This window comes from Saccopteryx leptura, chromosome 7 (genome assembly GCF_036850995.1).
Source record: "Saccopteryx leptura isolate mSacLep1 chromosome 7, mSacLep1_pri_phased_curated, whole genome shotgun sequence".
Taxonomy (NCBI): Eukaryota; Metazoa; Chordata; class Mammalia; order Chiroptera; family Emballonuridae; genus Saccopteryx; species Saccopteryx leptura.
In genome coordinates, this window is record NC_089509.1 from 20,523,852 (window position 1) to 20,550,627 (window position 26,776).

The 26,776-nt window shown below is 37.4% G+C and overlaps 1 protein-coding gene across 1 annotated transcript in view; it reads left to right on the forward strand.

The window, feature by feature from the left end:
* THSD7B (thrombospondin type 1 domain containing 7B) overlaps nucleotides 1-26,776 on the forward strand; it is an 891,282-nt gene that overhangs the window by 474,543 nt on the left and 389,963 nt on the right. The window contains exons 10-11 of the mRNA XM_066346150.1: nucleotides 11,477-11,606; nucleotides 15,439-15,542. Of these exons, the coding sequence (XP_066202247.1) occupies nucleotides 11,477-11,606; nucleotides 15,439-15,542 (234 nt within the window). The remainder of the gene's footprint in view (nucleotides 1-11,476; nucleotides 11,607-15,438; nucleotides 15,543-26,776) is intronic.

The following is a 26,776-nucleotide window of genomic DNA, read 5'->3' on the forward strand; positions in this document are numbered from 1 at the left end:
GGAGCAATCCTCAGCACCCACTCAGAGCCAATTTGCTCCAATCAAGCCTTGGATGCAGGAGTAGAGGAGGGGAAGAGAAAGACAGAGACATAAGATGGGGGTGGAGAAGCAGATGGACACTTCTCCTGTGTGACCTGACCAGAAATCGAACCCAGGACTTCCACATGCCAGGCGATGCTCTACTCCTGAGCCAACTGGCCAGGGCCCAGAGCAGGATTTTTTATAGTTTTACACCAAAGGCCGTGTATGTGTAAGAGTGTGTGTGTGTGTGTGTGTGTGTGTGTGTGTGTGTGTGTGTGTGTGTAGAGGGTATCTCTGACCAAACCTTGCCCTACTTTCTGGTTGCAGGCTTTGTCTCTAATTTCTTAACCAGATCTGTTAAAAGTCAGAGCTCACTACCAGTAATAGAAAAAATTTCCCAAAAGCCAGTGTTCCAAAATATTTCTTATTTTTCTACTTTTCCTTTTATGTTATGAATTAAAAATATATTTTGAAAGCATTTCAAAGAGTATTGAAAAAGGAAACAAAAAGAAAATGAAGAGGAACCAATTGGTCATATCAACCAATTGTAACCCAATTGACAACTGGGATCAAAATTACAACCCAATGACTGCTGGGTAATTATAAATATTTTAAGTTAATTGGTATTAATATTTTAATAATTATTATAGTGTTCCTATGGTTATGTTTTAAATGGGCTCTTTTATAAATCAATACTAAAATATTTGTGGATAAACTTATAAACTTATATGATAATTAAATGTTCTTTGAAATAATTTGTGTGTGTGAGAGAAAGAAGGGGTATAGCTGAAATGAGCTTGCCATGTAATTATTGATGAAGATCGACAGATCCATTGAGTTCATTTGGCATGTTTGAAATTGGCCCTGCCCAGTTAGCTCAATGGTAGAGTGTCAGTCCGGCATGTACATGTCCCAGATCTGATTTCCAGTCATGGCACACAGAAAAAGAGCCCAATTAAAAAATATAGACATGTTTAATTGAGGCATAGAGACAGACTCCCAGATGTGCCCCAACTGGGATCCGCTCAGCAAGCCCCCTACCAGAGCAATGCTCTGGTACTTTGCCTCATTGGTAGAAACTAATGTCTCCAAACTGTCATTCAAGGAAAAAATAAATAAATAAATAAATATACATATACATATATATACATATATATACATATATATATATGATATGCTATGTGTTCATCTAATGATAACTTTCATTGGTGTAGACTTTTCATATATTCAAAAATCATTTGTTGTTGTTGGCTAGGTTTAATGAACTGTAATATATCCTGTTTGGAGGCAGAAAAAGAGAAGAAGACAACAGAATGAAGCATAGATTTTTGCTGACAGAGAAGCATGGAAAAGGGCTGTTTGGCTGAGGATGGAGTGGGAAAGACTAGGAAAAACTTGGCCCCTGTTCAGTCTCAGAGAAAGCATAGGATTAACTCCATGAAGAGAGAGTAAAAACACACTTAACCCATTCCCACACTTGACTGTCTGTCAACTAACAATTTCATATACTCACCAGGTGCTAAACCCTGAACTAACTATTTTATATATACATTATATATAAATGGATATATATCCATTCCAATTATTTTTCTCAAAGCCCCAAATAAGGTATTTTAATTATTTCCCTTTTTGGCACCCGGGGCTCAGTAATGTTTCCAAGTTCACAGACCTGGGGTTCCAGAGTCACTGATTCTAAAATGTTATGTGATTTTATCAGCACCAAGTCATAAAAGCTATTTCAAGAGCCAGTGACTTTATGTTAATGCTGCAAAAAAGTGAAGACAGCAAGACAGCAATAACATGTGCTTCAAGCATAAAAGGGATAATTAAAAGTCTTTGTTGCCTGACCAGGTGATGGCGTAGTGGATAGAGCATCGGACTGGGATGCGGAAAAGCCAAGTTTGAGACCCTGATGTCGCCAGGTTGAGCGTGGGCTCATCTGGTTTGAGCAAAGCTCACCAGCTTGAGCCCAAGGTTGCTCACTCGAGCAAGGGGTCACTTAGTTTGCGGTAGCCCCCCCAGTCAAGGCACGTATGTGAAAGCAATCAATGATCAAATAAGGTGCTACAACAAAGAATGGATGCTTCTCATCTCTTTCCCTTCCTGTCTGTCTGTCGCTCTCTCTGACTCTATTTGTCTCTGTCACAAAAAATTAAAATAAATAAATAAATAAATAAAAGTCTTTGTGTACATTGTGATAAAATTTATAGTTAGAAATGAAAAGCTTTATTTTAATTGGCTTGCCTGCACAGATTATTTTCTTTAAACATGCCATGCTACTATCCCCTAATCAAAAACTTTAGTGTCATCCGTGTTATCCGTGTCTGACTGGTTTCCCACCCCAGTTTTTACATGTTGACACATCCTGGAAGGGACACTGTAAAGAGTTTCAGAAATCCGGATTTATGAGGTTGAGCCATTGTGATTGGTGGAACATTTAGAACATGGCGGTCTCCATACTGCAAATGGCCAAGCGATATCCTGTGAGAACAGAGAATCTGAGGATCTGAAGTCTCTACTTGCATTTCTGAGCTGTGTCCTCACTAGGCTCTGACCTGTAAGCTCGACCTGGAAGGCTTTCTGTCCTCTAGTTGTCAGCTCAGTGCTGGCAGGAATAGCATCTTTTCATGCCATGAAGACATAAAGCATTAATACATTATGACAACATGGGTTATTTAAAAGGATTTTTCTAATATATAGTTCAGTATCCATGCCTAATAATGATGGCAATATCTTGAGCTTGTATCTTAGATGACATCTGTGCCCTCAAAGATCTGTTTGTATACACTGTGATATGGTGTTGCAGCATAGTTCAGTATCAGTGATGATGGAGTGCAGCGCCTTAGGGAGCCCTGTAGCAGGCAGCACCAGACATTTCATCTGCTAAAACAATAAGGGGTCAGCATGGCGGGGGCGAGGGGTGATAAATGCATCATTTCACACACATTGGCAAGAAAAAAAGACAAGTGCAATTTGTCTTTATAAATTGTGTTGTTAACCCTCCTCATTTAGAATACACACTTCCAATTATACCCATTATGATGTACTTAGCTAGGGGGCAGTTTGCATTTTTTAAATGTGTTGAATGTGTTGAGAGCAGTAATGATTTGGCCAGTGCTCATTTGTTTTCTCTTGCTTGGTTAACCATGCCACATTTTCTTTTTCCTGTTTCACATATTGGATGAATAAGAGATGCTAGCTTTAAATGTGCTAAATCAATGATCCTCTGCCCTGGAGACTTTTTTATTCTTTATTTTTATTATTATTATTTTTTAGCATTCATGCATGCATGAGAGAGAGAGAGAGAGAGAGGTGTGGGGGAGACAGGAAGGGTGAGAGAGATGAGAAGCATCAACTCCTAATTGTGTCACTTTAGTTGTTCTTTGATTGCTTCTCATACATGCCTTGACCAGGGCGTTCCAACCTAGTCAGTGAACCCTTGCTTAACCAGCAACCTTGGGCTCAAGCCAATGACCTTGCGCTTCAAGCCAACAATCCTGGGATTATGTTGATGATCCCATGCTCCAGCAAACACCCCTTATTCAAGCTGGTGGGCCTGTGCTCAAGATGGCAACCTTGGGGTTTTAAACCTGTGACTTCAGCATCTCAGGTCAATATCCTAGCCACTGGTCAGGCTGCCTGGGAGATTTTTAAAACACACCAATACTTGGGCTTCACATACCAGAGATTTTGATTTAAATGGTTTGGGTTGCCAGTATGAGTCTATAAAAGCCTCCTTTGAGATTGTAATTTGCAGCTATGCTTAAATTCTTCATGGGTCAAGTAGACTTCAAGATTACCTGTGGGTAATTCAGTTAGGGGTATTCTCTTGTGTATAATTAGAGAATAGAGAGAATGTATTTTTTAGGGAATTTAATGTAAAAGAAACTCAGGCTGCCTAACCTTCAGTTATTATATTTAGAGACAAGAAGGGCCAGACTCAAAGACTGTTACTATTTGATAAGGTTAGCTCTCCAAATTGGAGATGTTTTAAAAGCAGCAGTGTTTGAGGGTAGAAAGTAGATGATATTGGAGATAGTCCCTAGCAATTAGAACTATTGCATAGACTTGACTTCAGTTTGTGTGTGGTACCTGCCACAGAAAGAAAATGTTTATTTGCTTGAACTGTCATCTTGGGTAGTTTATGCAGATATAAGCATGAGTTATTTCTTCTGAAATATGTATATGTTAAGGACTTTTATATATAGAATTTTAAGTTTAGTAGTTAGTTGTATACGTATTACCTTTGCTAAATGCTTTAAATTCCATTTAATTAGGCATTCCTAACAGCTGTCCCGTGAGTAGGCTTCACAGAATTACCCACAGAGGACAAGCAAGAAAATTGGAGCTTTGAAAGGCTAAGTGCATTGCCCAAGGTCATACAGCAGTTCTGTAATGAGCTAGGATTAGAAATCAGAGCCCCAGAGGTCTTGTCTGTTGCCAGAGCCACTGAATTTGGCCTGTGTTGCAAAATGAATGATGATTATGAAAAATTAAGAATATAGAATACATTTTTTTCAGGCAACATTTTGAAATGATAGAAGTATTTGGATATCCTGGAGCCTATTTTCAACATTCCTGGAGAGTTTATCAGAAAAGCTATGCAGTTTTGTTTAATTCCATCTGTGTGTGTATGTGTGTGTATGTGTGTGTGTGTCTAGTTAAGCTTAGTGTTCATTTTGAAGTATTTGGAGGTCTAGGCTGGGCAGGAATTCTGGAGGAGACTGTTTTCATTGTATCTGCTCTCTATATAGAACATCAAGATGAATAGAAAGGGAGTATATGAAAACTTCCCACTCACAGTTTTAGTTAGGACATGTATTTTTCACCACTTAAGCCCTTATTTTATCCTTGAACAAAAAGAGCATAGTGGGTCGATGGCCTTTGGATAATAAATACAAAGTTTATATTTTCATTTCTGAATGCTTATAAAATTATAGAGACCTACATTGTTATCCATCCATCAAGTTTCACTTCCGCTGCACTGGGAGATTTAATAATGCATGATATATGTACATTTCTGTATAACACACAGCACATAAGTGTGTGTCCTACATGGAAGAGATACCCGATAAATATTCATCAACAATGACAACAATGTATGTGGTAAGTGCTTCCCTCTAAGAACTCAGCCATAGTATCTATTTTCCCAAATTTAAATGGGAGATAGTTGAGCTGGTGGATAAGCCTAGTTTTATGCCTTTTTTCTAAAGAAAATCAACTCTGAATCTTAATAGTGGTTGTGAATAAAGTAGTAAAGGGTATTCTCTTGTGTATAATTAGGGAGTAGAGAAAATGTACTTTTTAGGGAATTTAATGTAAAAGAAACTCAGGCTGCCTAACCTACTACAATCTCTGTCTGTAGAATTGACTTAGAGACAGACTTCTTAATGACCATTTGGGATTTTTGCCAAGTGAAAGTTGTTTGCTCCTCATATTCACTCCACTTTGAGTAAACACCAGTTCTCTTTGGTTACATAGTATTTATTTGTGATGTTTCTATCATAATAATAGGTAAAGTAGCTCCAGCTGACTATTTTGAGATAAGCCCTATATTCTCTTTCCCTTTAATTTTTGATTTAATGATTCAGGAGCTAGTGTGCTTGGGACATACAACAGTCTTTTTTAGATGCATGAACTACTATCACAAGTAGAATTCTGTGGCAAGAAATGAAAAGGCCCAGTAATCATCACATTGAATACGTAATTTTAAGAACTGCAGTGCTGTCTACCTTTTCTACACATTTGAAATGCAACCCGATGCTGCAATGAAAAACAAAATGTGTATATTCTTATATTCACATGCTGTGGTGGTCTTTTCTGAGGGTTCATATGATGTTTCATATAAACTAAGGCAACTCTGAAGGTGAGTGAATGAGCTATTAATATTCAAGCCAGCATAACAAGCATTAACTTGGACTTCCTTGAGCAAACAAGTTGTGTGATCGCTCTATTTATTTCTCTCCAATGGTATAAAAAAATGGATGCTACCCAGTGCCTCGCAATTGAAGTTTAGTTTTACCAGGGGCATGGTATTATTTTACGTAATTCATGGTGTCCTAGGTACTCACAATATGCTCAAGACCCAGCACTGAATAGGAGTTTGTCATATTTTTCTTTTGATTAGAAACAGCCTCAACCATTGAAGCTTTTCTTCTATTTTTTAAATCTTTCTCTTCACCATCTCTACTGAACTCATATTATGCTGGAGAAGATTTCCTGTATCACGCAAATGGTAGACGCTTTGCAAGCAGTAACTCCTTTAATTCATACAGCAATCAGGTGAAATAGACACTTTTATTTGGCCTGTTTGACAGCCAAAGAATCTGAGCTTAGCAAGATAAACAGAATTGCCTGAAGTCTTATAGGTCCTACGGTTGTAACTCAACTCTATGAAGTATTTCATATGTGGTTGTTTTTATGACATGAATATATATTTTAATATTTTTAAATTTATTGTGGTGACATTGGTGAATAAAATTATATAGGTTTCAAGTGTATACTTCTATAATACATCATCTATATATTGTAATGTGTTCAATTCCCCAAGTCAAGTCTCCTTCCATCACCATTTATCCCCCATTTACCCTCTTCTATCTCTCCAAACCCCCTTTCCCTCTTGTAATAACCTTACTGTTTTCTGTGTCTGTGAGGGGCTTTATTTTTTTAATCCCTTAACCATTTTTACCCACTAACCTAACCCCTATCCCTTCTGACAGCTGTCAGTCTTAAATAGCATTGATGCCATCCTTTTGCTTCAAGATCAATGAGAGGGGACTAATAAGCAAAATTTTTAAAATGTTGTTAGTTTCATGATAACCTGGAAAAGTTACCAAGTAGGAAGGCAGAACAGAGCACAGGTGAGAACCGCACCTTACAAGGCAATAAGCCAAGAAGAATATTGGTGCATGAAGTAAAATAAACCATTAAGATTTATTAAACCAATAGTAATGGAGATATTTGAGAAACAAGGGAGAAGCAGAGAGGCCATATTATTAAAAGACTACCATCAGAATTCTGAAGACTGGTGTTGAAATAGCTGCCATGCATTACTGATAAATGTCAATCTGCATCTACTTTGCACAGCCACTTGCCTTTAAGATCCTTCCGTGGCTGTATATATCCAATCCTGTTTCTCCTGTCCTCCGTGCTCATGTTCACCATGCTCTACCATACTCTACTTGCTGTTCCCCTGCTCTCACATTTCAAATCAATTGGAAACATAAGGAGTCAGTTCAGTACTTCAAATAGCTATTGAATAACCTTGCACGAGGGTTCAATCCTCATGATTCATCATTCTGTACAGTGTACTCCAGCTCACCTGGCCATGAATCACACCAAGATGCTTCTTACCTACTGCTTTTCCCCACTGTTGCTACCTTCTTTCCAAGAAAGCCTGGCTAGACCTTCACAGAGAATCTCTAAAATTCCTCCACGTTTGTAGCCCACTCATATATTTCCTGTTCAATATAATTCTTGATCTTTAAGTTGCCATCTTTTATAAATATTCTTTTGACTATAACAATTTAATTATGCCTGAAGACTTAGTAATGATAAATATGCATGAGTCAAAATTGAATTTAAACTATTTATTTATTAGCCATAATCATGCTTGAGCAATAGAAGATGTTTTCAAACAGATACTCTTAACTTACTGTTATTTTTTCATAGGCCTAATAATGTTGGAAGCATCACTCACTAAGCCCCACAAAATCTGTGTTTTTCTTGACACTATAGCCTTCTGCCAATAGGGTGCTTTTGATGAATTTATTAGAAAGAAGAGATACCCTTTGGGAATAACAGGGGACCTGCTATGTGGATTCCTTCCTGTATGCCTCTCTCTTTCTCTTTGTCTTATTATGAAGTCTCCCTTGGGAAAAAAAATCATGGGTTTTGATGTTTGTTTATCTGCAGTTTTAATCTTAGTTAGAAGACTTTGTGCAAATTATCTCTTTCTCCCTCTATTTATAAATGTGAATAAAAATAATGATAGTAATAATATCAACCTCATAAACTGTTATAATAACATGAGCTATTCTCTGCAAAATGCCCATAAGTGGATGTGATGTAGATTAAGGTTGTAATGCCTGAAAACTTCCACTACATTTTAGATATATATGTAAAACAAGTTTTTTCTACCTGCAAAGACACTGTCTTCCCCTTCTCAACTTTCACCTTAATATCTATAGAGCATGAAAATAATGCAACTATTTTTTCCAAAGTTTGAATTACTTGACCTGGAATTGCACCATAAAGCAGAATGCCAGTGTGTGAGTGCACTGTGCGTGGGTTTGTGTGTATGGTGTGCATGTGTGGATGCACTGTAAGGAAGAAGCACACTGCTCGTGTTCTCTCTCAGTGTGGAGTAAAGGCATCCCTTCACGTCTTCTGTTGTCTTCAGTCTTCATTTTTCATCTCCTAAGATAACACTTTGAACAGAACACACACATACATACAAACACACACTCTCACACACACATGTGTACATCTTAACAGTAAACAATGATTTTCATAATAAGTACAATATAATTGGAATTAACTGAGAGACAGGGAATTGAAATTTTCCTAAAGACATAATTATTTATAAAAAGTGTCCCTACTCAAATGAATATATCTTTAATATAATGCAGAAATGTTTTAATTATACTTTTTATTCCTTTTAATCTCTTCTTTTTATATTCTTTAACTACTGTATTTCCCCATGTAAAAGACACACCCTTTTCCAAAATAATTGGAGTCTAAAAACTGGGTACATCTTATACAGTGGTGGTTGATTTTTTTTACTTGCTTTTCCTGCCTTTTTGCAGTTTTTTTTTTGCACTCATTGTTGAAAACAGTGATTCATTATCAGACACAGATGAGAACAAGCTAATGGATGAAAGTTTTGACAGTAATGAAGAGTTGTATGAATTTTATGATGAGTAAAACTTGAGTTTAATAACTTTATATAACACTTTTTTTTTCAAATTTCAGGCCCCCAAATTAAGGTGTGTCTTATACATGGGAGCATCTTATGCATGTGGAAATATGGTACATTTCAAAAGGAACCAATTATAGAATTCCTCTCTGTCAAATATTAATAACATCTGTCATTTGACTGTATAATCATTTGCTGTCAGGAAAAAAAGATGACTCATTCAAATGGAGCAACTGGAGAAAATTCAATTAATTATTTACAAAACAATGGAAGGATGAATAGAAACTTCCAGTTTTTGAGCTAGTGACAGCCCAGATCCTGCTGGCTGATAGAGGCAGGAATAGTCAGTAGAACTCAGAGGAAGTAGCTGTAGGAGAGTGCCACTGACAGACCTGTGGCTTTTCATAGCACAGGGGCCAACCTGTGGGGATCCAGAAGATGAAATCTAGATTTTCCTCTCTCCTCTCATCATCTTTTTCCCTTCCACTGTGTGTCCCGTCCCCCATTGGTCAAACCCAGCCAGAAACCAATGGATAAGCAGATGGATGATACATTCCTTCTATGAGATACAGAGCAGGTTAAAGAAGGGCAGCCAATGAATGGAGGAGATGGAAAAGATTCCGTACACATTTAACCTCCAATTCAAGATCATGAAATGTACAGATGTGTTGGTCTCCCTATTTTTCCTTAATCTCTTAAAATGATAGACATGAATTTTAAAAGCCCTAATTCCTTGTCAAAAACAAAAAGAGAGGACCATTTGTAGATGAGAGATCTAAATTCATTTATGGAGACAATGGACAAAGACTGAAGGGCCAAGAAGGTGATGACATCACAGGAAGCCATGACTTAACTTAGCAGGAATATGGGTGACAGTAGAAGAGGAAGCCATCTGCCCAGGGTAACTCCATTGGTGGCTGGTCTGATGAAAGACAGAAGTGAGCAGTGGGACTGAAAAGAAATTAGTTACATAAAGTTTTAAATAACTAGTAGCCACATCAAAATATCAATATAATTATAAAAAATTAAACAGTGGTGCAAAGTAAATTCTCATCAATTATAGAAGAATGTCAATAGATAATGTCTAAAGTTAATAAATCAAAAAGTAATACCATACACATGTTGTTTATATATTTGAAGGTAAGCACAAAGGAACTAAATACTGAAACAGTTCATCATGTTTGGGGAGGAGGACAGGGAATGGGTTGTAGGTCAGTTGCTTCTCACTATGTCTTTTCATAATAGTATTTTTAAAAACCATGGGAATAATAATTAAATCAAGGCTTCTCTTTGTTCCATTTTGTTTCATTCTACTTAGTTTACTGATTTTCTAAAACCCTTCTTTTTAAAATAGTCTTTTATCTTTCCCAAACCTTCAAATTAACTCCATTTTCTCTCATAGTCCCCATCTCTATATTTTTTGTAAACCTGCTCTTGTGCACATGCACACAAGCCATGTACACATATCAGCCTTCTGAATGCAGTGACGTCTTTCCTTGTAAATCCCATGGACCTTTATGTCTCAGTGCCTTTTTTCCAAACTATTACTTTGGCTTGAAATGGCTTCAGCATTGGTTTTTTTTTTCTTATTTGGCCTTCCAGTCCCAGAATAAATTCTGCCTTCTTCATGAGCTGTCTTTGCTGTCCAGAACCAGGAATGACTATACTTTATTCTGCATCCTCTTAACTACATTGCAGTCCGACACTTATTTTATAATGACCCAGAACTAGTTGTGTATCTATTGACCCCTTCTCTTGTTTAATCATAAACTGAAGAGTTCATATCTTCACAAATAATGTAATATGTTGCACATAGTAATTGAAATAGTTGATAATTAAATTGATTTTTTTGATATTGGTTCAGAAGGCATGTAAATTTACGAAGTGAATGCTACAACACATTAAAGTGAACATCAACAGTCTTCTTATCGAGGTGCCTATTAATACTTCTGCTTCTTAGCAAAACCATAAAGTCAACAATATTTTGTCATAATTTTAGCGCCTCTTTTCTAAATTTCAATTACAAACATATTGTCTCAGGTTATGAGCAGTAAGAAATCTGAGAAACTAATACCCATAAATATGATACTAATGTAGTAATTTTTTTGTTTGCATTGTAAAAAGTAGCCTAGAAAGGAAAATTCCTTACCTGAAGGCATCACTTGCTACTAGCAAAATGCTAGTTCTCTGAGCTATTGTTTTGAGATGAAAGAGGATTTCTGTGGCCTCTCAGATTATTTCATGTTATTCTTATGCCATAGGCAATATGGATTCAGATAACTTTGAGTATATTAAGACAGTGGGAAACAAACCTAGCATTGTAGAACACATAGACTTGAAATCACAATTAAGTGAAAAGTGTCTAGTTTTACAAGTAAGATTGAGTATTAACCCCTGGTTTTCACTTGTTATTTCCCAGGTAGTCTTTTCACATGTTCTTACTTCATCTCTCTTTTTTTTTTAATTCCTATCTAACCCTGTATTTTTCTCTAAACCCACGTAAAAGGGCACTATAGTTTTATTTTTTCTTTACTTCAGGCAATGGCACAATGAAACAGTCTCGATACAGGATTGTCGACCAAGAAGCAGCCAATGGAGGCCGAGAATGTCCAGATACCTTATTTGAAGAACGAGAGTGTGAAGACGTCTCATTGTGCCCTATATATCGGTAATTAGTTACCTTTTTGAATAATCATTAAACGTCAGTGTAAAATATGACTGATTTTCTTTCATATAATGTATGATTTTTTAGTGAGAGATACGATAAGGTAATGATTATCTTCAAATAGCTCTATGGGTTTCCTTCCTATCTGGAATATATTTTGAGAGAGTAAAGCATATGAGTCTAATTTATAGGAAAAAAGGAAACAAACATGTTTTGATTGTAAATGAGCTCCTGGAATTCTACACTCAGAAAATCAACTTTTAGGATCTGGATTCAAAGAGATTTAAGATGAGATCTTTACCTGGAACACACACACACACACACACACACACACACACACACACACGTAACTTACCTCATGTTATCCTCATCAGAAATCCTTTCATCAGGAACTACAAATCAAACTTGTACTAATTTAATCAGTATTTTCAGTAAAATATTTTTGATTCTCAATTTTAATTATTAATATACTTTAATGGAAACATTTAGTAAAAAAACAGTTTAACTAATGGATAAAATGTGGTTTTTTTATTTGTTTTTTTTAAAAAATTATAACTTTTAAACTATAAAGTTTGTCTATATCTTTCTTCTTGGCAATTTGGTAGCTATTTATAAAATACAACACCTGAGGTTTGTGTCTGGTCATAAATTTCCACACTCTTTTCACATTGGATTGAAACATTGCTTTGAAGATCATCTGGACTAAATTCAGTTTAGTATTACTGATTTGTGAAGAAATTTCATGGTCTTAAGAAGCATATGGTTATCAGCACACTTAAAAATGCCTTTTAGCAAAAATGCCTAGTGTCTCCCAGCATTATTTGAGAAACTATATCTTAAAGCCATGAAATTAATGAGCTAATTTATTCAGAAAAATAGAAGTTGTTTTTTTTTCTTCTAGGAAGATTTCTTACATTAGATGAAGTTTAGGGTAACATTGAAGAAATCTAAATTACTATCAATATTATCACCCCTTTTACTCCCGTTGTTTCTACTCGGTAACCAGTCGGGGAAGATGTAGATAACCACTGGGAACAATCCCAGACTACTAGTTTTCCCTCATCCACCAGAGGGCCATTGTGGAAACACTGTCAATGTCCATCTTTTTGTGCCATGTATATAAATACTGAGACTTCTGAGCCAACTAAAAATCTCTTAGGGCTAGTTGCCAATTGAAAAAATATCCAAACCAAATATTATTACACATTTTATGAACCCAAGGCTATTGTAATCAGAGAAAATCCTAGGAACTATTAGTGGGCTCTTCCTTTTTACTGTCCACACGCCCATCTTGCTGCACACCAGTTTAGGCACTCATGTTTGAACTAGTTTCCATCAGTGGCCTCCTGCCATTTTCCCCAGAATTCAGTTCCACTGTGTGTGGATTGAATTATTGTATCATTTCTCCAGATGTGTGTAGCTTAATATATGTCCAAGTCAACAGCATGATTCTCTACTCCTTAGTAAAATATCCTTGAATTTCCCATTATATTAGTTCCAACTTAGTATTTGTTTTCTCTATCACTGCTATGTTATGGAAGCAAGTTAATGTAGACCTTTATCATTATCTTACGATTCTTCTCTTTGACTCCATTAAAGTGACATTTACCAAATTAAAATAGAATCAAAATGTTCATAGAAATATTCCTGTGACTTTGAGCATCTTTCAACATGTTCGGCTGGTAGGCAAAAGAGGAAGAGAGCTTGAGTATCTTTATATGGAACTGTCAACGGAGCCTGTGGCTCAATATTCAGGGATTTGGACTGAAAACTGGACTACCCTAATTGTGTAATCTGGAACATGTCACTTAGCACGAGCTCAGTTTATCATTCTAACACTGAGAATGTAACAAGAAAGTCCTGGCCTGACCAGGCAGTGGTGCAGTAGATAGAGCATCGGACTGGGATGCGGAGGACCCAGGTTCAAGACCCTGAGGTCACCAGCTTGAGTGCAAGTTTATCTGGTTTGAGCAAAGCTCAACAGCTTGTACCCGAGGTCTCTGGCTTGAGCAAGGGGTCACTTGGTTTGCTGTAGCCCCATGGTCAAGGCACATATGAGAAAGCAATCAATGAACAACTAAGGTGCCACAATGAAAAATTGATGTTTCTCATCTGTCTCCCTTTCTGTCTGCTCCTTTCTATCTTTCTCTCTGACTCTCTCTCTGTCAAAAAAAAAAAAAAAAAAAAAAGAGTCCTGAAAATTTCTTCCCTTTGTTTCAGTCTGTACAGAACACAAAACTAGATTGAATTTCTTGGTCTCATTTTGGTTTAGAAAGTCCATATAAATTTAAGGGATCTGAATGAATGACATATTCTAATTGGAAAGTCAGACTAAAACCCTTTACTGTTTCAATTTCTGTGTTTTGGCATTACACTGAATGAGTCTATGCATATACAAAGTAAATTTAGAATACTTAAAATTAATATGTGATTTTGTTAAAAATGAAGGTTTTTCTCCTTAGCTGTTTCCTGATTTCTTTACAATTCTTCTCAATATGGAAGCCACTAGGATGAGGTCAATGATACATTTGTTTCATGTTTATATTTTATTGTATTGTGCTTGATTTTTCGGGATGGTATTCTATCTCTCTTTTAAGACCACCTCTGCCTCACTTACCTCCAATTATCCAAGGGACCCAATCTAAAGGAATGAGAAGAGGTTCTGGGTACTGATTCTAACAGCTGGCTATGCTGAGTGATCTCCAAACACTATATCAAGCTGTATTCATATAACTAAGAGGGTCCTTTAGAATGACTTTTCCTGAACAAGGGAAGTCTATTCTATGTTCTGATATACATTTTCTTTTCTTTTTCTAAGATTCTTTTTCTATTATGGTAAAAAACACAAGGCATTTACTATCTATCTTAACCATTTTAAGTGTCCATTACGTACCCTCTTATGCACATCATTGTGCAACAAATCTCTAGATGTTTTTCGTCTTTCAAAACTGAGCAATGATATTTTAATTCATGTTCCTCCTGTTCATTCTTTGAAGTAGCACCTCTTCTCAGAGTTGTTTACTTATATGAAAAAGTGTAAAAATATACTAAGCAATGGAGTAAAATCTGTGGTTTTACTTAAGGTTTGGATTTTGAAGCACATTCTGAAGGGACAAGTTGTAAGGATGTAAGTCATACTCCATCATGTGGGCCATAAAGATAAGGAGTTTTGTTGATCTGAGAAAGGAAAAAGAAGGGAAAGCCAAAAGGTGTCCTAAGAGACTGTACCCTCCTAGGAATAGAAATCTTGGTAATTCATCAGCTGCAGATCAATTTCTCATCTTCGGAATGAACTACCACATAAATAGGTACCCAGGCTTCACCCACTGCCCTGTCACTCTGCAGCCCACTGAGTTGTTTGAGTTACATCGAAGTCGTGGGAAATGCCTTTTAAAAAAATTGAAGCTGAAGATCAAGTGTGAAGATTTGCCCCTGAAACTTTCAGGTGTTCAAAACTTGATTCTCTAATATTCTAATGGGACAGAAGAGTTGTCTCTTTTTTCCATAACAGTTTTAGTTCATAAAGAACTGAGCCTCTAGATTTGATCTGTGTTTCTAATACTTTTTATTGCCACTTTGCTATATGAACTAAGGTTTATGTGCAAAATGCCTATAATTTAAAAAATGGAATGAAGGCGTTAACCATGAGTCTGGGGCAGAGTGGACTATTATCTCTAGTGCATGTCAGGCCTCCATTTTATGACATTGGTTTCAAATCCATTTTTATTGAATGACTATCTTTATGCTTTTGGATTTCAAATGTATCCATTTTAAGTATTTCTTTTGTATGTTTGTCATGATGAAATTTTTAGTTCGCTTTTCTTTGTGATTACAGGTGGAAACCACAGAAGTGGAGCCCTTGTATCTTGGTGCCAGAGTCCATCAGGCAGGGAATAATGAGCACCAGTGAAGCCTGTGGCAAAGGGGTGCAGACGAGAGGTAAGAGGCTGCGCAAACAGTTTTTCATATTAGAATGCAACTGTAAATTATATCACTCTTATAAACTCTTGATTATTTTTTTACTTGAATACATTATAACATTATTATATTGGCTTATTTGTTAATGCCTGAGTATAAGATTGACATCAGTTAATGCTGGTATTAGACTATATTTTAACCATAACCAGCTAGTGTATCTAAGAACTAATGCGATGTATGCAGGTATCTGTTCTCAGTCATCAGCGTTCCCCAGTGCTGGTCCTCCACATGCACGTTGGACACTAGCCAAGGAGTGAAGAAAATGTCAAAATTGGACCCAATAGTATTCATTGACTTGTTAGGTGCTAATTACATATTTGGTGTGTGAATGAAAGGATAACTGAATGAATTGACTAATCTTCATAATTATTACTTAAATCATATATATATATATATATATATATATATATTACATAGAAAGGAACTATTAAAATTTCTAGAAGACATTGTGACTAGGTTTCTGGATCTGAGTAAAAATGTCTTTTATCATCAATGTGTAGAAGGTGTGGCATATTTAAATCTTTGGAAAACAGAGACTCATCAGACTGCTCATTTTTATGTTTCCCTTATAATTCAGGTGCTAGTGATATGAGTTTTAATAAAAGTCGCTTTAATCTTAAAATCCAAAAACTGTTACTCAAAGCATGTGTGTAACAAAATCAAACCTTGTGTGACTAACTGCATTATATTGGCTTCATAATTCTTCAATTCTTCTAAAACGAATATTTAGAATTAAGTTTCTTTTCCTGTTTCATAGACTACTGTATTAGTCAGGATCATCATCCCAAGCTAGCACAGTCAGTATCTTTTTGTTGATTCAGAGGCATGAGGAAACCAACATGGCCAGGTGGCAGTCTTAAATTCCACTTCAGTGGAATCATTGCTGTGTTTCCTAATGGAAGCATTCCACTCTTTGAAATTAAAACTTATAGGCCCACAGAGCATAAGATCATGGGGACAGGAAGCAGAAAATTTACTAATGGCTTACTAGGGGTAAGAATGTGTTGTGCATGTATTTATTACAATGAACCACTGAGTCCGATCGTCCAACTCCTAGTCACTCTGTGTGTTCACAATGCCCTGTCCTCAAAGACCCTGCTCAGCTTTTTACGCTTAATGCTTTCTTTATGCTTAATGCTTTCTTTATGCTTAATGCTTTTTTTATGGAATCAATTAATCTTATATTTAGTCTCCCTTTTTTCCTGCTGCATTCTATTTTTCCCAGTATTACTGTCTTTTCCAAAGAATCCTGCATTCTTGTGATGTGCCTGGTGTACGACAGTTTTGGTTTTGTCATTTTTGTCTCCAGCAATGTTTGAGGTTTAATTTGCTCTACAGTGGTAGCTCAGCTTTTATGGAAAATGGAAGTATAAGAGGAAGAAACTTAAATATTCTAACATACTTTGATGAAATTGCCTTTAATAGGGTAAAACTTCAGTTCTAAAAAAACATGTTGAAAATTCCTAGGAAGGAGTGAATCTGTCTATGGAGAGATACAGTCTGATTCTTAATTTATTGTTCACAGTGACCTCTTAAAAACGAGCTGAACAGACTTGCCAGTACTTTACTGTTGGGTATTATTTTCTTCTCATTCTTAAGCTTGTGAGTATATACTATCATAGCCTAGAGACTTAACTTCTCCAACAATATAATGAAAACCAGAGGAGGTATTATATATCAAAGTTGTCCTGTCTAACATTTCCTTGACTTCCATGAAATACTTGCATTCTTTGTTGGTTCATTTTCACTGAACACTGTATGTGGACCAATGGAGACAAATTTTTAATCTTTGTGAAATCTTTTGTATTCCTTAGTTGATTTTTGTCACCTCAAAAGGCATTATCTCCTTTCATAATAAAATTTGTTCATTTTCTTTACAAAGAATCATTTAAAATGAAGATCCTTCCCAGAAAAAAAATAGGAAAAATAATTCACTTTTTAAATTTCTATAATAACTTTATTAAGAAATAATTTGTATACCATATAATTCACCCTATTAATATGTACAGTTCAATGGGTTTTATTTTATTCACAGTATTTCACTTTTAAAATAAGCTCTAAGTCACTTTTATTTTTAAAAGGAAGAGGGTTAGAAATTGGTAGGCATGAGTGACATTAAAGGAATGGTGAGGTAAAAGATCCCCTTGGTCTCTGCCCTTGGAGTTTCAACAATTTGAACATGTATAACTCAACAAAAGACTTCCTGCTCAACACACAAACATGTGTGAGAGATCTGCACATTAAAACTTCTAAAGATGAGCAAGTAGGAGTGAACCAGGCAGGCAAGGAGGGAGAAAAGCTGAAATGTGCCATGGACGCAGCCCTGCAGCTGGGAGCTCATGGCAGGCCTCGGACAGAAGAGGAGAAGAATCAGGGTGTGGTGGCACTCTCTTCAGCCAGGAGGAGCAATGGAATCTAGTGAGCATTCCTGCAGAGTGGACAGTACTACCTGCCGCTAAGCCCAATGACCTGGTAGGGTCCAAGCACAGAGATGCAGTCTTGGTTGTCTGGTAACTGGCATTCCAGACAGTGAAACAATGCCATGGAGCCCGGTCACCCCTTCACCTCTCAGAGCTTGCTTCCTTTCACCTTTTGTGGTGGAATTGAGAGCACATTATCTATAATCCTAAAAACTGGTACTACATTATCACTTTTCCCCTGAGTGATAGGAGTCTCTGTGACTAATTCCAAATTTAAGTAGAGGTGAAGGGGGAGGTTTACTGGTCACCATTGCCAGGAGAGCAAAGCAACAAAAGAGGTGTCCTGGTTCCTCCAGCTCACCCCCATTCAGATGTAGCATTGTGGCTACATTGTGAAGAAAAGCACTGGAATTTTAGAGATTTGGAGCCACATTGCACACCCCATTCCCTTGTGGTATTGGTTCCCAAGACTGAGATGCCAAGAACACATGGAAATTATCCAACTTACAAGGGAACACAGGCCATTTTGTTATTCAGTGCTACCTACTGGAAGACAATAGAAATACTTTTTTTGTATTAATCTACTAGAGTAATACCACTCATACACAAATGCCTAGACAAAGAAATAATCCATCAAATATTGTGAATAACGAGGTAACAAGGCAGCTCAGAAAGAAAATGAAAAACCTCCAGAAAACAAACTTAAAATCATGAAACTATGTGACTAAATCAGTGGTTTTTAACTGCTGGTCCATAGGTCAGTTCAGGTTTGCCAGAAATTTTATGCCGGTCTACAAAAGAGATAACTGCCCTGATATTGTATGAAGATGTTCATACAACATCAGGGCAGTTAACTCTTTTATGGACTGGCTTGAAATTTCTGTTGAGTCAATCTCAATCCACTATCCAGTGGTTGAAAAACACTGATTTAAATGACAGATAATTCAAGATTGCAGTTCTAAAAAAAATCAGCAAGACGCAAGAAAATTTAGACAATTGAATGAACTCAGAAAGCAAATAAACCAACAGAACAAGTACTTTACCAAAATGATTGAAAGTTAAAAAAATAATCAAACAGAAATTCTGGAGATGAAGAGCTCAATAAAAGAGATCAAGAATGAATTAGCAAGCGTAGGGACTAGAGCTGACCTGATGGAGGAAAATATTAGTAATATTGAAGATAGAAATCTAGAAAGATGCAGAGGAAAGAAGAGAGAGACTTGAATAATAAATAAATAAATAAATAAATAAATAAACAAACAAACAAACATTATAAGACCCATTTGACTCCATCAGACAGAGCAATATAAGAATAATAATCATACAAAGAAATGAGGAAAAAGGAAACAGAGAGCCTAATCAAACAGTTGATGAGAACTTCCCAAACCTATGGAAAAAGCTAGATCCTAGAATCCAAGAAACAAAAAGAACACCAAATTACCTAAACTCAAAAGGGCCTCTACAAGGCACATTGTATTAAAACTCAAAACTTAATAGATAAATAATTATCAAGGCAGCGTGGGAAAAGAATAAATGTAACCTATAAAAGAAAACCCATTATGTTTGTCATCCATCTTCTCAGCATGCACTCTACAATCTAAAATAGAGAGTAGAACCAAATATTCAAACTACAGAATGAAAAAATTACAAGCCAAGAATAATATATCTATCAAATTATCCTATAGATATGAAGGAGAAATAAAGACTTTTCCAAACGTACAAAAACTGAGAGGATTTATCATCAGAAGAGCTCCATTGCAGAAAACGCTCAAGGAAGTTACTTTGCCTGGGACAAAGAACAGGATATCTCAAAACTAAGAGTAAGATTATCAACAAATGTACAGCAAACAGGGATAATTTGTGACAACAAAAACATTAAAGGTTAGGGAGTAAAGTCTGAATTTTGAAAGAAGGATGTGGATCATATATATATTTAAGAAAAGGACTATTGTAATATGAAATTTTCTTTTTCATAAATCTAATGGTAAACTCCAAAAACTGAGCTATATAACTTGAAAAAATAAACAAACAGAAAAACATATGGAATACCACTAAACAAAAACAACAGATAGAAACACAAAGGAAACCACTAAACAAAAACAACAGATAGAAACACAAAGGAAGGGAACCAATGGAGGTTCAAAACTATGAGAAAACAAAAGGTAAAATGCCTATAAGATATCATCATACATCAATAATCACTCTAAGTGTAAACTGAACTCACCAATAAAAAGGCACAGAGTAGCACATTAAGTCAAAAAACAAAATTCAACTACATGCTGCCTTCAGGAGACACATCTAAGCTGCAAAGACTAAGATAGACTCAAAGTGAAAAGTTGTAAAATGATTCTCCAAGTAAATAGCATTAAAAAAAAAGCAGGTTTAGTCATACTTATTTCTGACAAGATGAATTTCAAGATAACTAAGGTAATAATAGACAAAGATAGACATTTTATAATCATAAAGGAGACACTACATCCAGAAGAAATAACACTACCCTTAATATGTTTGCACCCCATTAAAGAGCACCCTAAAATATAAAGCAACCAATAACAAAACTAAAGGGAGAATCTGACAAAAACACAATCATAGTAGGTAATCTAAATACTCCATTGAGAGCTCTAGATGGAGCATCCAAACAGAAAATTAATAAAGAAATATTGGCCTTAAATGACACATTAGCCCAAATGGACATAATTGTCACAGAGCCCTTTATCCCAGAACATTCAGATTATACATTTTTCTCCAGTGCAAATGGAACATTCTCAAAAATAGACCATATGTTGGGCCATAAATCTAACCTCAACAAATTCAAGAAGGTTGAAATTATACCAAGCCTATTATCTGATTATAAGTCTCTGAAATTAGAATTCAACAGCAAAAAGGAAGTAAAGAAATCCATGAAAATTTGGAAATTAAACAATGTATGTCTAAAATATACTGGATCAAAGAAGAAATAAGTCAGAAATCAAAAGACATATATACCTGGCCGGTTGGCTCAGCGGTAGAGCGTCGGCCTGGCGTGCGGGGGACCCAGGTTCCATTCCCGGCCAGGGCACATAGGAGAAGTGCCCATTTGCTTCTCCACCCCCCCCTCCTTCCTCTCTGTCTCTCTCTTCCCCTCCCGCAGCCAAGGCTCCATTGGAGCAAAGATGGCCCGGGCGCTGGGGATGGCTCCTTGGCCTCTGCCCCAGGTGCTAGAGTGGCTCTAGTCACGGCAGAGCGACGCCCCGGAGGGGCAGAGCATTGCCCCCTGGTGGGCAGAGTGTCGCCCCTGGTGGGCGTGCTGGGTGGATCCCGGTCGGGTGCATGAGGGAGTCTGTCTGACTGTCTCTCCCCGTTTCCAGCTTTGGAAAAATACAAAAAAAAAAAAAAAAAAAAAAGACATATATAGGCCCTGGCTGGTTGGCTAAGTGGTAAACTGTTGCCCAGAGTGTGGAAGTCTGGGGTTTAATTCCCAGTCAGGGCACACAGGAGAATTAGCCATCTGCTTCTTTACTCCTCCCCTGCCTTCTTCTCCCCTCTTGTTCCCCCCATAGCCATGGCTCTAATGGTTTGAGCAGATTAGTCCTGGTATCCATTTCCTCATCTCAGGCACTAAAATAGCTCAGTTGCTGAGCAATGGAGCAGTGGCCCCAGATGGGTGGACAAAGCATTGCCTGCTAAGGGGCTTGCTGGGTAGATCCCTGTTGGGATGCATGTGGGAGTCTGTCTCTCTGCCTTTATGCCTCTCACTTAATAATAATTTTAAAAAAATATATATGCAGTCAACACAACATAGTAAACTTATGGGATGCAGTGAAAGCAGTAATAAAAGGAAAGTTTATATCATTATAGGCCAGTATCAAGAAATAAGAGAAATCTCAAGGAATAAATCAAAGATTACATCTTAAAGAACTAGAAAAAGAAGAACAAAAGCTACCCAAAGTCAGCAGAAAAAAAACAAATAGTAAAAATTAGAGAAGAACTAAATGAAATACAGAATAAACAAAAAAAAGTATAGAAAAAAATTAATAGAATAAAGAGCTGGTTCTTTGAAAAGATCAATAAAATTGACAAATCTTTGGCTAGACTCACCAAGGAAAAAAAGAGAAAGGACTCATATAAACAAAATTTGAAATGAAAGAGAAAGTACCACAGACTTTATAGATGTACAAAGTATCATACTAGACTACTGTGAAAGACTATATGCCACCAAATTCAACAATCTAGAAGAAATGAATAAGATCCTAGAAATACATAACCTTTTTAGATTAAATCATGGAGAACTAGAAAATCTAAATAGACTGATCAACTGTGAGAAAATTAAAACAACCACCAAAAACCACCCCCAAAATAAAAGGTTTTGAATTCACTAGTGAATTCTACCCAACATTTAAAGAATATTTGATACCTATTTCTCTCAAACTTTTCCAAAAGTTGAAGAAAAAGCAATACTTTCTAACATATTTTATGTGACCAGCTTAAATCTAATACCAAAGCTGGCAAAGATAACACAAAAAGAGAAAACCATAGACCAGTATCTCTGATAAATACAGACAAAAAAAATACTAAATAAAATACTAGCAAGTTGAATACAATGCATTAAAAATATAAAATATCACAGACAAGTGGGTTTTATTACAGGAAGACAGGGATAGTACAATATAACACAAATTGATCAATGTACTATACCACATTAAAAAAACAAAAGAAAAATTTATATCACTTTCTTAATAGATATAGAAAAAGCATTTGATAAGATACATCCATTTATGATTAAAACACTCAATAAAGTGGGTATAGAAGTAAAGTACCTCAACACAATAAAGGCCATATATGACAAACCATCAGGCAATATCATAATCTATGGTGAAAAAATAAAAGCATTTCCTCTAACATCAGGAACAAGACAAGGGTACATTCTCACCACTCTTATTTAACATGCTTCTGGAAATCCTACCCAGAGTAATCAGGCAAGAGAAAGAAATGAAAGACAAATTGGAAATAAAGAAGTAAAAGTGTCACTTTTTACAGATGATGTACATGACCTTTTTGTATAGTAAACCCTAAAGACTCCTCAAAAAAAAAACAAAACTATTAGAAACAATAAATATATACAGTGAAGTTGCAGGATACAAAATCAGTGTACAAAAATTCATTGCTTTTTTTGGCGGCAAGATGGTGATAGAGTGGACAGACATACCAACTTCCACCTCCCAGAACCAAAGTGGATTACAACTTAATTTTAAGAACCATCATCTGGAAAAACCAACTTTGGACTAAAAAGTAAGAGGACTTTTTAACCAAGAAACACCAAAGAAGCCACACTGAGACTGGTAGGAAAAAAAGAAACATGGAGAGGGCTGCCCGGCTCCCAGGAGCGAACAGCAGGCTGGAGAGACTCGCGTGGCAGGAAGTGAGTTTAATGGAGAGGGGCGGTCCCTGGGCTCCAGGAACAAAGCCCCAGCCTGTAGCCCAAGAGCCTAGAAGAAGCGTATGGACAGTATTTAGCTGCAAAACAAGTCAGGATACTGTTTGTGAGAAAGAGACAGATTTCTCAGACCCAGGATTCTTCTTAAAGGGACCACGCAGAAAACCTCTTTCACAACCACTCACCTGGGGCTCCAGGAGAAGGGGAGAGAGGAGAGGACCAGAGTAGCAGGAAGAGAGTGTAATCTAGGAGACACAAGCAGAAACACTTTGAGGGACAGCCACCTTAACCCCTGGGCTGAGTGACTCCCCAAATCTGAAGTGAATCTTTCCCTGGAACCAGCAATACCAGCAAAGGGAAACAGGGCACCAGCCAAATAAGCTCTTCCACAGCACTCAGAGCAGAGACGCTTAGAAGGAGAGAGCCTTAAGAAATACAGTATTGAATGCTAGGGTCTGAGGTGCAGTGCCCCCAACCACACTGCTGAGGGCTTGCTGGAGGGTAGGTGGCAGTGGGATGTGGACATGTGGTCCTGTCCGTGAGGGCAGAAGCCGGGCCGGCCACCACTGAGGCCCAGCATCAGCTCAGTCTTACCTGTTGGGGGTGGAATGGGTGCACGAAAGCTGTCCAGCCAGCTGTGGGCCATCTGCAATCCTGCCCGCAGGGGAAAGGCAAAAGCCTGGGATCTGCAGAAACCTGTGGCTGAGTGTGTGTGTTGGTGAAATAAGTTTTTAAATATGACATGTATGTGTGCTAGCTTATAGTTTGCATTGTGTGTGGGGGGACAGGCTGTAAGCAGGCAGGATTCTTATAGCCTAAGGCTTGGTGTTAAGACTAAGCCTTTCCCACCCTTTTTGATGTAAGGTGGTATACTCTCATGAGGAATCCCATTATGTCTCAGATAAGTGACTTTGTATCAGAGACTTCCTTGTTTGTATATTGGATTAAAGGTTTTGATTTCTACACTATAAAGTGGGGCAGACCAGGAGCTAGAGCTCTCTCTGTTCCTGAGATTAGCATTAGAGAGGAGAGCAGGGAAAGGCCACATGGAGGAGGCCAAGAAAAGCAGCCAAGATTGTGGAGTGCTGAGTGAGAAGTCAGTTTGTGCAGAGTTTGTGCAAGGAGAAGGAAGGAGATGGGGAACACAGGTGAATAAATCTGGTGAGCTAGAAACTTTTAATTCCAAAAAACTCAGATAAGTCAGTAGCTTTGTGAGCATTGAATGAGTGGGTTTTGGAGCCCAGTGTGTGTTTTTACATGCCCGCCAGGTGCAAGCTAGGATTAAAGATGATGGCCCACCAGTTCTTGGCTCCATTGTTTCATTACTGTCAGTCCAAATCCAATGTGAACCTGCATGGGCCAGGTGGCAGTGATGGTAGTCCTGGCTACTGGCTTTACAGTTGGCATGCAGACCCATCAGCTCCGCAGAGTCAGGGCTTGCAGCCCGACATGCAAGTGCAACTCCACCCATGATGACAGGACAAAAGCCCAGGAACAGGCAGAGACCCACAATGGAGCACAGGTATGCAGCCCCAGCCAACCCACAGAGCCGGGGCTTGCACAGGACTTGCAAGCACAGCTTCACCAGTAGGGGTGGGATGAAAGCCTGGGAACAGGAAGAGACACACAGCTGAGCACAGGTGTGCAGCTCCACCCTGCCCACAGAGGCTGAGGCTTGCTGCTCGAAGCATGAGTGTAGCTCCTCCTACCGTGGCTGGGTGAAAGTCCAAGAATAGGTGGAGACTCACTGCTTAGTAAAGGTGCTCACCCCAGCCAGCGATGCAGAACCTTGTGGCCACGGGCATGGCACACAGCCCCACCCTTGGTGGAGAGGCAAAAGCTGAGGCTTGTAGACCTGGGCACGTGAACACAGCCACTCCTGTGGAGGAAAGGCAGAAACTGCAGCAACAGTCGCGGACAGCCGGCACCAGCAACACCCATACCCAAATGCCAGAGGCTGCAGCCGAGGGGGTGGTGGGCCTGTAGACAGACCACATCTTGGGAACACAGAGGCCAAACCCATTGAATGACTCCAGGGGCCATACCCTTGTTATACAGAGACAAAATGGGAAGGCAGAGAAATGCAATCCAATTGAATCTAGAGAAATCCCCAGAAAAGGACTTTAATGAGTCAGATATAACCAAATTACCAGATGTAGAGTTTAAAATAATGATTTTTAGGATGCTCAAAATCTTAGAACAACAATAGATGGACATAAACCCTGAAATAAAGAGATAGCAAGTATAAAAAGATTGAAATAATAAAAAAGAATCAGTCTGAAATGACAAATACAAGATCAGAAATAAAGACCACAATGGAAGGAATGAAAAGCAGGATAGATGAAGCTGAGGATCGAATCAGCGAGTTAGAGGACAAGATAAATGAAGTCATGGAAGCAGAGCAGCAAAAAGAACTCAAAAAGTCTGAGGAAACTCTAAGAGAGCTCTGTGATAACAAGAAGAGAAATAACATCTACATCATAGGGGTTCCTGAAAAAGAAGAGAAAAAACAAGGGATAGAGACTTTGTTCAATCAAATCATAGCTGAAAACTTCCCTAAATTAATGCAGGAAAAAGTCACACAAGTTCAAGAAGCACAGAGAATCCCATTTAAGAGAAACCCAAAGAAACAACAAGATACATCATAATTAAGATAACAAAGATAAGTGATAAAGGGAAAATATTAAAAGCTGCTAGAGAAAAAAAGGCTATCACCTACAAAGGAGCCCTCATAAGGATGACATCCAACTTCTCAAAAGAAACACTTGAGGCCAGAAGATAATGGCAAGAAATATTCAAAGTAATGCATAACAAGAGCCTACAACCAAGACTACTTTATCCAGCAAGGCAATCATTTAAAATTGAAGGAGAAATAAAAAGCTACCCAGACAAAAATTAAAAAATCAAGGAATTCATTACAACCAAACCAATGCTACAAGAAATGTTAAGGGGCCTGTTGTAAAGAGATCAAAGGGAGGAAAGCATATAGCAAAAGAGGAATACAGCTTTAAAGAATAAAATGGCAATAAACAACTACATATCAATAATAACCTTAAATATAAATGAATTAAATGATCTAATCAAAAGACATAGGATAACTGCGTGGATAAGAAAACAGGAACCATACATATGCCGTCTACAAGAGACACACCTTAAAACAAAAGACGCACATAGACTGAGGGTATAAGGATGGAAAAAGATATTTCATGCAAATGGAAATTAAAAATAGCTGGGGAGCAATGCTTACATCAGACAAAATGAACTTTAAAACAAAGGTAAGAGATAATCAAGGTCACTACATAATGATAAAGGGAGCAATCCAACAAGAAGATATAACCATTATAAATATCTACGCACCTAAT